The following is a 14,442-nucleotide window of genomic DNA, read 5'->3' as shown; positions in this document are numbered from 1 at the left end:
GACATCCATCTGTCAAAGTCTGTAACCTTCACTATGCCTCTGCTATCAAACTAAGATTGCTTCTTCCAGAGACAGGGTTCTGTTAGGGCTCTCTCTCTAGGTTTTAAGATGTGATACCATAATTACATGCTGTCATTAAATTATTAGGAAATATATATTGTGCAGTAGTCCACTTCCAAAACAATTTAGACAATATACATTCAACAATGTATACTGATTTGCACCTGATTTTTGAACAAAGGCTGCATGTTATTATGAATTACTTGATATCTTTGCTCTACTTTAAGGTGTCAAAGACTGTTTTTTTTTTTTTTGAAAGTCCTTACCCAAACAATTCCTAAATTTAATATGACCCAAAGATGAAAGCTTAAGCCTTTCCTCTCAAACTTTGAACTTTGTAGCTCTTGTCAGCTTTAACGACTAGTACTTTGGAGCAAATTTCCTTGCAGTATATGCATATTATTTCATGCCCAACCAAAAGAAAATCACAATTATATCTTCTAATCCATTATAAAAAATAGTAGGTAAACAATTAACAAATGGCTAATTTTTGTTAGAATCACAGAAACAGAGACAAGAAGTTGAAAGACAAATTAGGTCCTTCCCCTTCAACCTTCCAAGTAGGTGAGGATCAGTATAATTCTAGAAGAAATTCAGATAAAAGTCTTCTTCCAGCAATTTGGTGTAACTATTCCCAGTGTTTGGCACCGCTTTCTATCAGGGGACTAATATACCAACCTAAAACAGTCAGTGTGGCCATGTTCTCCCTCATTCCACCATCATTCTTGACTTGGCAGATGTACTTTCCAGCATTAGCTGGTTCTGCTTTTGCAAACTGCAGAGTTGCAATATTTTCCATAAATGTAATTCTGATGTTTTCACTTTCTCTAATCACTTCTTCCTTCTCTTTAAGCCACTGAACAGAAATAGGCTGGGCACCTTCTATGGTTGCTTGTAACTCAGCAGGCTCACCAGCTACAACAGTGAGGCTGTTCAGTTTGGAGACAAATCTTGGTGGTTCTGAACAGGGAAAGATGGATGAAGATTGTTGAAAAGATTATCCAGATAATGAAGAGAAAAAAAAAATGTGTACATTCCCAACACTTCTGCCACGTGCTGTAAATATGCTTACCTTTTAATTTTACAGTACAAATGCAAGTATCACTTCCCACTTCATTCTGTGCTTTGCAGTGATATTCACCAATGTCTGAAGTTTCAACATTTAGAATGTGAATACTTGCATGGAAGTGTTTGGATGCGATCTTGTATTTCTTGCTACTTCGGAGCTGCCTCTTGTCTTTATACCACACCACCTCAAATGGTGGTGTTCCCGAAAGTTCACATTCAAGACTAACTTCAGTGTTTTTAAGGGTTTCTACTACAGGAGGGATGCTGCTAAAGACAGGTGGTTCTGTGAAAAAAGAATTGGGCTATTTAATGCCGTGGAGTGAGAGGTTTTGTTTATTTCTTTGTTTTAAAATGGAAGAAAAAACCAAGATACTCTAATGGCCAGGTAGTGTCCAACGCTACCAGTAAGAGAGGCAGGTAACCTTGCTCAACTAGATAGTTAGAGAACCCAGTCTGGACTCTTGGGGTCCTGACTGAGCAGTTCAGCTTTCTGCCTGCTCGACCTTATATGCTTCTCTCAGACTATAAAGATACAAAATTTTAAAGAAAACAAGTATATTAATTAATATGATTTCCATGAAGTATGGAATCTTGACTTTGGGGATGAATGTTTTTGTATATTCCTTACAGCTGAGTCACTTGGAAGGCATCAAACACATCTGGGATCTAAGCCTTCCATTTCCACAAATGAGAATTGCAATAATCACCTCTCGACATAACAAACATGGACTTTGTGACCAAAAAAAAAAATATATATATATATATGTATATATATAAAAAAGAAATGGCAGCAGAAAATATGGGTACTACTTATACCAAAGTATAGTGATATAATTTTCAAAAGATAGGAATGGAGTCTTGAGAGAGAAGAAAAGAATATAACTGTTCAGTTTTATTTATCAGGCTAGAACCTATATTGCTTTCATCTTGCATAATTATAGTGAGGTAGATGATGTCTTTGGAAAATAATTGAAGGCAAAAAATAATTTAAAAATGCCTACTTTACTGTTTTGGGCATTTTTGAAACATCAAATTTGAACTGCTGGGGAACAGATATAGATCAAGCAGTTGGGTACCTGCTGCCACATATGAGGTCCTGGGTTTGATCTCCACTATACCCCTAAACAACAACAACAAACAAACCAAAAAACCAACTTGGGCAGCCAATATAGCTCAGTGGTTAAGCACCGGCTTCCCACATACGAGGTCCTGGGTTCAATCCCTGGCCCCAGTACCCCCCCCACACACACACACACAAATTGAACTGCTCAGCCAATGTGTTGAGGTGATCAGAATTAAGGCTTTGGAATAACCAAAAAATATCCCAGAATGATTAGCTACATGTAAGGACAGCTGAAGAGGAAACAATATCTAAAAAGGGAAATAGTAGTAGCTTGGGAAAATATTTTATGACCTCAAATGGAAACGAAAATGACAGTAAAAGAATAAAGGGCTATGGTACCCAGGGGAGAAGAAGGTGGGCCTTAGGTAAAAAGGAACATAAGAAATAGATTTCTACCTTTTACTATAACCTTGGTACTGCAACTTGTACTGCCAGCAGGATTCTGAGCCTCACAAATGAAATCCCCACTGTCCTCAGTACCGAGATTGTTCATCTGTATGACTGCCACCGAGTCAATGAAAGTCATTCTGTATTTCTCACTGGCTGGAAGTTCGTGTTCATTTCTGTACCACACAACTCTGATTTCTGGGGATCCAGTTATCTTGCATTCAAGTCGTGCTGAGTCACCTGCTTTCACTATTTTGGATGCTTCTAATTTCTTAACAAACTTTGGTGGTTCTAGAGAGTCAAGGAAAGAGATTATGAGGGAACAGAAGTGAACAGCAAAAGTTAAATTAGGTAGCACGGAATGAAGAGATAAACACGGATACTGTCTGGCCAATAGTCTACTTTGTTAAAATTAAGGGTACTTTCTTGATTGACGAGATGTATCATAACAGATTACAGAAAGGCCCAGAACCACAGTGAGACAAAAACATAAAACAGTCAAACTTGCACACCTGTCACAAGCAACACTGTAGTACAAGAGTCGCTACCAACATCATTGGTAACTTGGCAAGTATATTGTCCAGCCTTGGAAACATCCACTGAGTAGAGATTTAAGAAGCTAGTTGACCCTTCCAAGCCAATAAAACACTTAGGTCCAGAGGCAAGTTCCATATCGTCCTTAAACCACTTTATTTTAAATGGCGGTGTTCCTTTTAGTACTGCTTTAAATTCCACTGTAGAATCAGGTATGGCTTGTTGTCGTTCAGGTTTCACTAGGAAGCTTGGTGGTTCTATCGATTTTAAGAGAAATATATTCAATTACATTCCTCATAGTTGAATCGTTTTGATAGTTTTATGGGCACATAAGCACTACTGAAAATAGGTAATAACAGAATATTTCTTGAACTCAAAGAATAAGTACACAAAGAAATGGAATTATTGAGCTTTTTTAGTTCTAAAGAGCACAAAGGTAAAAGGGATCAAATTGTAAAGCATTCACAAAGAAGAATCAGGAAGAGGCAAAGAGATCCTAACCTTTCACAGTTAAGATGCCACTGCATGCATCATCCCCTGCTACGTTTGACACCTTGCATGTATAATTTGCAGTATCTTCTAATTCCAGATTATTCACTTCCAGTGACACGGTGTTCTCATGACACACAAGTCTATACTTTGCACTTGTAGATATTTCTTTTCCATCTTTAAACCACTGAGCACTAATAGGAAGTGAGCCAGAAACTTTACACTCCATGTGAACAGAAGAACCCAGAACTTTGTCCATTTTGGTTAATTTTTTGATGAATGATGGAGGAATATTTTGATCTGTCCAGTGAAAACAGCAAAACACACTTATTAATATGTTGCCATTTGTTTACAAAGGACATTTTGTAAATAAGAGAAGGTGCCTGGTGGGGTTTGGGGCGGGGGGAAGGGATACAAACCTAGCACTCTCAGGTAGGCATCGCAGCTACTGCTTCCAAAGTCGTTTTCCACCTTGAAAGTATACTGACCACTGTCTTGCTGCATTACTGACTGAATCCTAAAACTGGCCACATTATTTTCAAAACTCATTGAAAAGTATCTACTGGGCACAATTTGCTTCCCATCTTTAAGCCATTTAACTCTGAGTTCTGGTGTTCCAGCCACAACACATTCCAAGGTCACTGGGTCTTTCTCGGTAACATCAACTGATTTAGCTTTCTCTATGATTTGAGCAGGTTCTGCAGTAAGAATTAAAAAGTGGATGTATTACGTTGCTGATTCCAATAAAAAAAAAGGTGTGCTTATGAAATTTCTCCATAGACTACCATTGAAAGACAAGAGCTTACAAACCTTGTACTAAAAGGAAAGCATAACATCTCTCAACTCCCGACTCATTCTTGGCCTGACAGGTATACCTTCCACTGTGCCCATTATCCACAGTTCTGATTTGAAGTGTAGCCACATGGTTCACAAATGAAATATGGACATTATCATCTTCATCAAGAATCTGATCATCTTTTAGCCAGGTTATAGAAATGGGTGGAGAGCCTGCCACAGTACTCTGAAAGGTGGCAGAACTTTTCAGAACAGCAGTGATGTTTTCGATCTTCTTAGTGAATGATGGTGGTTCTGAGATTAAACAAGACGGTATGGAAAGAAGAGGGGCCTTTTAAGTTATTCACAATCAAATAATTAGAGAGCATTTCAGAATTTTTATGTGGTAGCCAGCTTCTTGTGTATACAACTGACCTTTCAGGGAGACTCTAGTACTGCAGGAACAGCTGCCGCCTTCGTTGGCTATAATGCACTGGTATTCACCAGTGTCTGCAGGGTCACACCTGCTTATGTGGAGGTTAAACACTGACACTCTGTCAGTTAGTGTGTATTTTTTGCTGCTTCGAATTTCCCTGTTATTCTTCAGCCAGGTGACTTCAAATGGAGAAGTCCCTGTAACTTCACACTCCAGCTCCACATCACTATCTTTGACTACTTCCACAGGCTTCAGCTCCCTGATAAAGGTGGGTGGTTCTAAAGATTCAGAAGGAAGACAGAGACCAGCTTAATCAAGGGGAGATCTGAGGCCTAACAGGGAGCACAGCCAAAATGGTAAGCAGACTCCAAAAACACACCTTTCACTTTTAGTTCAATGCTGCAGCTTGCTGTGCCTGCATCATTTCGAGCTTCACAGACATAAGTCCCACTATTTTCTACCCTGGCACCAGAAATTTGGAAAGAGGCTAAGCCGTCAATGAAGGATATGCCATGTTTCTTAATGGCTGTTATTTCATTCCCATCCAGATACCAAGAAACTCTGATTTCAGGAGTGCCTGTTATTTGGCATTCAAATGTTGTCGATTGTCCATTCCTCAACACTAGTACTGGACTGGGCTTCTTAATGAATTGGGGAGGTTCTGAAGATGAAAAAAAAGTGTGATGTTCAACATACTTATTAAAAACAACAACCAATGAGCAAAATTTCTTTCTTAAGTCCCCCTTCTGCCAACCCCAAGAAAATCTAGACTAGGAAGAAAGTGGGGAGCTATAGAGACCAGACCTTTTACAAAGAGAGTGGCTTTACTGGTCGCTGTGCCAACATCATTGCTCAGTTGGCAGATGTAGGTCCCAGAATCAGCAGCTTTAGCTGAGAAGAGCTCTAGGACAGTGGAGGTGTCATCCTTCCACACCGAGCGAGCTGCTCCGGAGTGTAACTCTTTGTTATCTTTAAACCACTTTATTGTCACGGGTGCAGTGCCACCCACAAGAGCCTTTAATTGTACCCTCGTGGTAGGATTAACATCTTGTGACTGTGGCTTTTCCACAAAGTAAGGAGGTTCTGGGAGTAAAAGAAGCAGAAGGGGAGAGGGAGATTCATTTTAGAACTGAGCAATTAAGTTAAGAATGAAGAAATGAAAAAGCAATAAGTCCTTTATAGGTGGAAATAAAAGTTGCCAACCTTTGACTGTCAGATAGCCACTGCACTGGTTGTGTCCTGCCTTATTGGTGGCAGAACAAGTGTATGTCCCACTGTCTGTACCTTCCAGCTGACTAATTTCTAAGAAGGCAGTATTGTCATGAAAAGAGAATTTGTATTTTTCACTAGCTGATATTTCTTGGTCATCTTTGAACCATTGGATGCTTATGGGATGTGATCCAGCCACTATACATTCTAAGTCAATAAAAGACCCTTTAATGCTGTCCATTTTCTTCAGCTTTTTGGTGAATGAGGGAGGAATGATAAGATCTATCCAACAAAGAAGAAAAAAAAAAGTTAGGTCAATCTATTGAATCTCTTAAATTGTAAGCAGCAAAGAAGCAAAGACATGGCCAATTCCTTTTCATACAGGAAAAACAAACCAACCTAATACATTAATGCTAGCCTTGCAGCTGCTTCTCCCAACATCATTTTGGACCTCAAAAGTGTATTCTCCACTGTCTTTCTTTTCTGTAGAAATAATCTTCAGTATGGAGACTGTGTCAGTGACACTGATTTTATATTTTGGGCCCAGGCTCAGTTCTTGGCCATCTTTAAACCATTTGGCTGTAATCTCCTTAGTCCCTGAAAATTTAACCTGCAAAGTGGCTGGGTCTCCTTGAGTGACATCTATAGATACAGCCTCATCGGTGATTGTTGCAGGTTCTATAGAAAACAAAGGAATAGATGTAGGTTTATGAATTGCTCTATTGATAGCTCATATCTCCATTTCTTCCTCAAATCCAAGGAAAACTTTCAGAACCAACCTTTTACTGAGAGTAATGCAGAGCATCTTTGTATTCCTGCATCATTTTTGGCCTGACAGAAATATTTCCCATCGTGCTTTACTTCAATGCCACTGAGGTACAGACTGGCCACGTTGTTCTCAAAGGTCATTCTTATATTATTATCTTCTGTGATTTCATCATTGTCTTTTAACCAAGTGACAGTGATTGGCAAGGAGCCTTTCAGTGTGGCCTGGAAGGCAGCAGTGCCTCCTCGAAGGGAGCTGGTACTCTCAATCTTCTTTACAAAGGATGGGGGTTCTAATAGAAGAATAAATCCTCGGTCATTACCAGCTCTAGAGCAAAATCGGCATTTTTCTTTTTTTAAGGTTTGACTCTCCAGAAGGGCCAGCCCATAATTTGAACTGACACTAACCTCTTAAGGTCACCTTTGCACTGCATGTACTACTGCCCACCTCATTGGTCACCCGACACTGGTATTCTCCAGCATCTGTAGCCACAAACTTGAGGATCTGCAGGCTAACCAGCTGATCCTGAATGAAGGTTTTATGCTTTTTGCCACTTCTCAGCGTCTTGTTATCTTTGAACCAAGTGATCTCAAAGGGAGGGGTGCCTGCCACCTCAGCCAGCAACATGACGTCGTACTCCTTCAACACTTCGATTGGCTTAAATTCTTTTGTAAAGTAAGGTGGTTCTATAGCAAGAAAAGAATTGTTTTGAGTTAATGAGGAAGTGGTCTGTGCTGTGGGCCACCACTTTGGTCAGACAAGAAGCAAAGGGAACACAAACCTTTCACTATTACAATGCCACTGCAATGGTCACTGCCGGCCTCATTTTGAGCCTCACACATATATTCACCACTGTCTTCAATGGCAACATCTGTGAGTCTTAAAACTGCAGTGGACTCCACAAAAGACATTTTGTGTTTGCTGCTCTCCTTAATTTCTCTATCATTGGCAAACCATGTTATTTTAATTGGAGGGGTACCAGTTACTTTGCAAGTTAATTGGGTGGCGTCTCCCTTCTTTAACAGCTGTGATGGCTCTAACTTTTCAACAAAGGTGGCAGGTTCTGTGGAAAGAAGGGAGTTAATAAGAAATGTGAGAAAGAGGAAAGAACTTTTAACAGTGGTAGTACAAAGATGTCAAGAAACCAAGGCGAACCTTTTACAAACAAGTTTGCACTGCACTCCACGCCTCCCGCGATATTGCTGACTTTACAGGTATATGTGCCTGAATCGGAGGTTTTCACTGCATACAGTTCCAGGGAACTCTCTAAAGCGTCTTTGGTGATATAGCAGCTTCCACCAGAAACCAGCTCTTTGTCACCCTTAAACCATCTGACTGTGAGAGGGGCAGACCCCTGGAAAGTGCTCTTCAGGCAGACTGCCGAGCCGGGCAGAACATCCTTAGATGCAGGTTTAGTTACAAAACTGGGTGGTTCTGAAGAAGGGATATAAAAAAGAATTTCAAAGACTCAATGGGTGCACTCTAAGGGAAGAAGCCTTCATTTTAACACAACCGTAAGAATGGAATTCAAAGTCTCCAGCCAACCTTGCACGATCAGGGCTCCACTGCTCTCTTTGCTTCCAACGGAATTTGTGGCTCGACAAGTGAACTTCCCTGCATCATTCATGTCTACTCTGCTTATCTCCAAAGAGGCTGTGCCTTCCACAAATGCTATTCTGTATCTGTCAGAAGAAGCTATTTCTTTGCCATCCTTAAACCAGGACACCCTCATTGGGAGGGAGCCAGCAATTTTGCAGTCCAGCCTACAGGAACGGCTAACAATGCTATCCACGTTGCGTAAGGGTTTGGTAAAAAACGGAGCAATGTCTCGATCTGTTTGTGGCACAAGAAGGGGGGAGGGAAGAGATCAATATGGGAATATGCTTAGTGACTTATTTTTGGTTGTTCATTGGGTTTCAAAGGAATATGCGGCATTGTTTTCTAAAAATACTAACCTAACACAGTAAAAGTTGTCTCACAGGAGCTGCTGCCAACCTCATTGGAAACCTCAAACGTGTACTGACCACTATCGTGAAGTTCAGCCGAATAAAATTTGAGTTGGGCAACATTGTTTTTAAAACTTATTCTGTACTTTTTACTGGCAACCAATGGTCTTCCGTCTTTGTACCATTTGACCTTGAGCTCTGGGGTGCCTGTGACCGTGTACTCCAGTGTGGCGGGGTCTCCTGCTGTCACCTGGATCAGTTCTGCTCGCTCAATGATTTTGGCAGGTTCTACAAGGGCATTAAATAGTTAGGATTCCTCAGTGTGCATTAGGGTTTCACTTTAAACGGAAATATCGTTTCAAAGTTAAAACATTCCTACACAAACCTTTTACTATTAATTCCCCAACAGACGTTTGGCTTCCTGCTTCATTTTCAGCCAGGCATGTGTATTTTCCACCAAAACTAATCTGGACATCAGGGATTATCAAAACTGCAACACCATTGGAAAAGCTCATTTTGATTTTCTCATCTTCTTTGATGACCTCTTGTCCTTTCATCCAGGTGACAGAAATGGGTTCTGACCCTCTAACAGCAGCTTGTAAGGTCACAGTTTGTCCTGCTAGTGCAGTAAAATCATCTACTTTCTTTACAAAGGTTGGTGGTTCTAGTTAAAGAAAGACAGCATGAAAAATTTATCAATTACCAACACTTTGAGCACCATAAAGTTTTAAGAATTTTATCTATATTACACAAAGTCACTATCCCTTAGTGATGGTTAATTAGAAGAAGAAACAAATGTTTAAAAAAGACTTATAATTCCATCTAAGAGACAGACACATAGAAGATAGGTGATTATCAGCTGATAAATGGTTTAAGTAAATCCCTTTTGTTATTAGGGAGTAAATATATATCCTGGAGTCAGGATAAAGACTGGATGAAGGTCACTGGCTTTGTTCTCAAGGTCCCAGTTCAAACCAAGACACAAGATATTTTCAGAAGGTAGCAGTGGAAGAGAGCCAGTTTTCCTTCCATGATTTAAGAAATTGATTTTGGCAATGTATCAAAGAGATGGCAGTTTTCCAAGCACTAACCTTTTAATAAATGTGTTGCACTGCAGCCACACTTCCCAACTTCATTAGCAACAACACATTCGTATTCACCAACATCTGCGCTATTGAAAGAAAAGATCTCCAGAGACACAAGAGACTTCTGAGAAAACAATCTGTATTTTTTACTACTTCGAATTTGCTTCTTGTCTTTGAACCAGCTAATTTCAAACGGTCCAGTGCCTGAGATTTCACACTGAAGGAGGGCATTTGTTCCTCTCACTATGTCTGCAGGCTCAAGAGTTTTGATGAAAGAAGGAGGTTCTACAAAATCATGAAAGCATTGTATCAATAATGTGTCACAAGCAATTAAAGATAAAATATTTTCTCAGAAAAATAATGGACGATAACTGAAAAAACAAACCTTTGATAACTATTTCAGTACTGCAGCTGTCACTGCCGACATCATTTACTGCTTCACATGAGTAATTTCCACTGTCTTCAACTTTTACATCTGTAATATCGAGCACAGCCTCCGAATTGACAAAAGACATTCGGACTGTGTTACTTTCGTTAAGTTCTTTGTTATTTTTAAACCAAGTAACCTGGATCACAGGGGAGCCTTTCAGCTTACAGTGGAGGCGTGCTGATTCCCCTGGGAGCATTAAATAAGAAGGATCCACCTTCTTCACAAAGGATGGTGGCTCTACATGAAGTTGACAAAAAAGAAAAAGGAAAAGACACTTGAAGCACCCACAAAAAACAACAACAAACCAAAACTCCACAAAAGAAAATTAGAAGACGTATGCAACAGGAAGACACAAGACATGTAAAGTATCGTCATGAAATATCTGAAAAAGCGGTGATGTACTTAAGAGCTTTCCATGATTCTAAAACACTTTCCCAGTCTCTTGATTCAAGACAAAAACAAAAACTATACTTATGCCAAGAGCAGTTTTATGAAAGAAGATATTAAAGGATTGCCTAGACACTTGACATTCATAGAAGAAATTTTAAGCAAGCTTTGTTAATGGCAGGCATGGTTTTGAAATAACAAAAGTAAGTGAATTCTGAAGAGGGTTGAAACAAATAAAATAAAGTAAGGATCTCCCCAAACCAAAACGCTTACTTGAATGAAATTATTTTAATAACAAAATGCTCTGGCCACATTGTTTGTCAATAAGGTTTTCTACTGAGGCTTCCTTTCAGAGAAGGAAGTGAAAAATAGAGTCACACATTTCTTACCTCTGACAGTTACTGTGGCTGAAGAGGAGCTGCTTCCAGCCTCATTTGAAGCCGTGCAGACATAAGTTCCTGAATCTTTAAGTTTGGCCAGAGGAATCTCAAGTGATGCTATTTTATCTTCAAAATAGATCTTATAATCTTTTCCAGGGGGCAGTTTTTGACCATCTTTATTCCAGGTAACTGTGACTTTTCTGTCTTCATCCACTTGGCATTCAAGGTGTATCTTCTTATTGATAGCTGATTGCACAGGCTCCAATTCTTTGATAAAATGTGGTTTGTCTATTATAATCAACTCAGCTTGGCAGATGTCAGCTCCAAACTTATTAGAAGCTTTACAAGAGTAAACTCCTCTATCTTGAGTTGTAAGGTTTGAGAGTTCTAAAATATGTTTGTTTTCTACATCAGAAATCTTGCGGTTAGGTGAGGGTGACAGTGCGGTACCATCTTTCTGCCAAATGGTTTCAATCACGGGGGTCCCTGTCACTGTGCAGAGGAACTTGGCTGCCTTACCCACAAAAGTTGTAATTGACTTAGGTCTGGAGTAGAAGGTTGGTGGATATGCCTCTGCAAGAGAAATTGTTGCAGCGTTACATTGGGTCGCCACCAAAGCTCTTGTAATTATATCTTCCAAGATGGAGAAGAGATGAGTTATGCCTTAGATAGATATGACACATTATTTAAAATAGGGTAATGCATTAATAAGACCAAAAGGTTTGTCAAAAGAAAGGGGTGAGAGTATTCTTGGAAGAGAAAATAGGTATCACATTATATGTCTCTATCACAAGAAAGGGCCAATGTTCCTTTTTGAGCCACACTGACGTACTATTGCTAAAGATGTGTCCAGTGTAGTGACTGTTTGAATTATTTGATAAGTAATTCAGCTGATACCTAATTCTGTGACTTAGAAGACTGTGTCAGGAAGATAAAGAAAATATACTTGACTGTTCTAAAGAGTAGGGATATTAAGTAAGAAGAAGATTGAATTAGTTTTATAGTCTCTCTAAACCTCAGGTCAAGCACCAGCAAATCCTTAACTGGCTTAACTTTAGACACATCCCCTAGGCTGATTCAAACTTGTAAAAACATATCATGGCAGTAATTTCCCCCATTTCCATTTGCATTTTGAAGCAAGCCTTTAGGAACTTCTTTCAAATTTTAAAAAACAAACAAACATCCTCTATGTCCTTTCCTACTATTATTTGAAACTCAGTTTCATTTTGGAATTGGCCTGATTTGGGTTAAAAAATTGCATACATTTTATTAAGAAGAATGCCACACACTTGATTGTATGGACCCTCTTTCACCACAAAGTGAAAATCACTGGTCACCATGGCTTGGGGTTCTGAGAAACCCATCAGATTTTCTGATATATAGAAGAATCATAGAGAAGAGTAAGCTACAGGGACCTCTGACTTTTTCAAGTCAAAGAGCTGGACTGAGTTGCCCTTCCCTTCGATTCTCTCTGAACCCAAGAGAGAGTCTCTCCCTGCTCACATTCAGTGCATGGTTTCTCTCAAAAACATGGATCACTGCTCCTCCGGACCCGAGACCACACTATATATTCACACTTTCCCTTGGGAAGGAGAAAGGATGAAAGAACAAGAGAAGAAAGAAGGAGAGAACGAAACATAAGTTTGCTAATGAGGAAATTTAAGCATTTGATGAGTGTTAACTATTCCAAAGTCAGCCTGTGTGTCAGTGGGGAAACTGGAAATAGGACAGTGGTGTAGTTGCTCTCATTTTAAAATTAGGAATAAAGTCTAGGGTAAGAGCCCTGTTTTACAGTCCTATACTAGCTGCCTACCTCACATTAGGGTTTGTTTAATTTTAAGTTTATGCTCTTTTTTTTAGTTTGTAATTCTCTTCTTAATCAATTAACAGGTTCCAAATTATTAAACAAATTGGGATGTCGCTTATTTTTGAGTAGTGTCACATTGTCTTGAATGTTTTATATCATAGGGCAAGATAACTTTTAGTAGTTATCTCAGACATTTCACTAAGCTAGTTATAAAAAAAAAAAGGAGAGAGAAAGAAAACAAAGTGAAACAAAACAAAATAAACTTTTAGGAGCCTTTGCTCATCAGATTCCTTAAAAGTGTTCTGTTCTCAAAATATTAAAGCCTTTTTATTTTTTTCTTTTTCAGCTGCTGTTAGAATCATGACTGGAAACAATGATTTCTCATCCCATAGGCGCTGCAGAACCTAGCAGTCAGGTTACCGTTTTGGTTACTGATTTCTCCAGTTGATGGGACAAGCGCTGCACCTGTACGAAAAGCAAAAATATTATGAAATGGGGGTAATGATGTTGGTGTCAGTGTACAGCATTTACCTGTCACTGTTAGGGTGGCTGTACAGCTGACACTGCCATACTCGTTGGAAGCTTTGCAGGTATACTCGCCACAGTCTACGACCTGGGTTCTCAGGATTTCCAGGCTGGAGACATAATTTGAAGATCGAATAGAACACTTGTCACTCTCATAAATTTCTCGGCCTGCTTTAAACCACTGGAACCGGACACCGGGGGCACTCTGGATCTCACAGGTGAATTTGGCCAGGTGGCCCAGGGCTACTTCCAGGGGCTCGAGCCTTCTCTTGATCACCGGGGCAGCTGGAAAGGGAAGGACAGGCCATTAGCATGCCTCTCTCAGGTATATCACTACTTCATTTTTCTTAAATTTTTGCTGCTGTTAATGAAGTAAAACTACTGAAATTGGTGAGACAGACTGCAGCAGTTTAAGACAAGAAACTGGAAGATGAAAAAGACTATTGAAGACAAAAGAAGACAATACTTAGCAGTGCATTGTGAAAGAAATTATTTCAGTGTTACCCTATTATTGGCTTACATGCATAACAATGTGATATATTCTTTAAATAGACCATGCTGACTAGGAACACTGAAAAAATGTGGAAAAACACATGATATACCATCAAAAGTGATGAAGTGAAAAAAGAAATAGAAACAAGAAACACAAAGGCACAACTAATCATGGTTATTTTGAATTTAGGGAAGAGGCTGGTGATTTAGGGATGGCTTTTTATTACATATTATTAACATTTTAATATAGAATAATATTTAATATAGAAATAAACTTAGCAAATTTCTTTGTATTGTGAAATCCATGAAAATATGTTTTATTTTAAAAATAAGCATAGCATTAGGTATAGTAACAAATTACCCAAGGCCATAAGGGAAAAAAAAAATGAGGGACTTCAATAACCATGATTTCGTCTGTGATTTCATACTTATTCTAAATAATTTACATTCTTGCAGTGGCAGATAAGTGAAAATTCAGTGGTGAAACCTAAATCATTACAACCCAGTGAATGTTAAAGTTTGATCCATTTAATCCTTAAACTCC

The 14,442-nt window shown here is 39.2% G+C and overlaps 1 protein-coding gene across 2 annotated transcripts in view; it reads right to left on the bottom strand.

Annotated features, from left to right (window-relative positions):
- The window catches only part of TTN (titin), a 284,068-nt gene that overhangs the window by 201,438 nt on the left and 68,188 nt on the right, over positions 1-14,442 (bottom strand). For both annotated transcript variants that reach the window (XM_058300570.1, XM_058300571.1), the window contains 23 exons: positions 13,413-13,691; positions 11,084-11,647; positions 10,263-10,544; positions 9,884-10,162; positions 9,178-9,456; positions 8,802-9,080; positions 8,392-8,679; positions 8,002-8,280; positions 7,628-7,909; positions 7,254-7,532; positions 6,860-7,138; positions 6,480-6,758; positions 6,075-6,362; positions 5,676-5,954; positions 5,251-5,532; positions 4,871-5,149; positions 4,472-4,750; positions 4,081-4,359; positions 3,674-3,961; positions 3,151-3,429; positions 2,648-2,929; positions 1,133-1,411; positions 739-1,020 (listed from right to left, as the gene is read on the bottom strand). In XM_058300570.1, coding sequence (XP_058156553.1) covers positions 739-1,020; positions 1,133-1,411; positions 2,648-2,929; positions 3,151-3,429; positions 3,674-3,961; positions 4,081-4,359; positions 4,472-4,750; positions 4,871-5,149; positions 5,251-5,532; positions 5,676-5,954; positions 6,075-6,362; positions 6,480-6,758; positions 6,860-7,138; positions 7,254-7,532; positions 7,628-7,909; positions 8,002-8,280; positions 8,392-8,679; positions 8,802-9,080; positions 9,178-9,456; positions 9,884-10,162; positions 10,263-10,544; positions 11,084-11,647; positions 13,413-13,691 — 6,744 coding nt within the window. The remainder of the gene's footprint in view (positions 1-738; positions 1,021-1,132; positions 1,412-2,647; positions 2,930-3,150; positions 3,430-3,673; positions 3,962-4,080; positions 4,360-4,471; positions 4,751-4,870; positions 5,150-5,250; positions 5,533-5,675; positions 5,955-6,074; positions 6,363-6,479; positions 6,759-6,859; positions 7,139-7,253; positions 7,533-7,627; positions 7,910-8,001; positions 8,281-8,391; positions 8,680-8,801; positions 9,081-9,177; positions 9,457-9,883; positions 10,163-10,262; positions 10,545-11,083; positions 11,648-13,412; positions 13,692-14,442) is intronic.

Source organism: Dasypus novemcinctus, chromosome 7 (genome assembly GCF_030445035.2).
Source record: "Dasypus novemcinctus isolate mDasNov1 chromosome 7, mDasNov1.1.hap2, whole genome shotgun sequence".
NCBI lineage: Eukaryota > Metazoa > Chordata > Mammalia > Cingulata > Dasypodidae > Dasypus > Dasypus novemcinctus.
The sequence above is the reverse complement of the archived record's forward strand: the minus strand, read 5'-3'. Positions and strand labels throughout refer to the sequence as shown.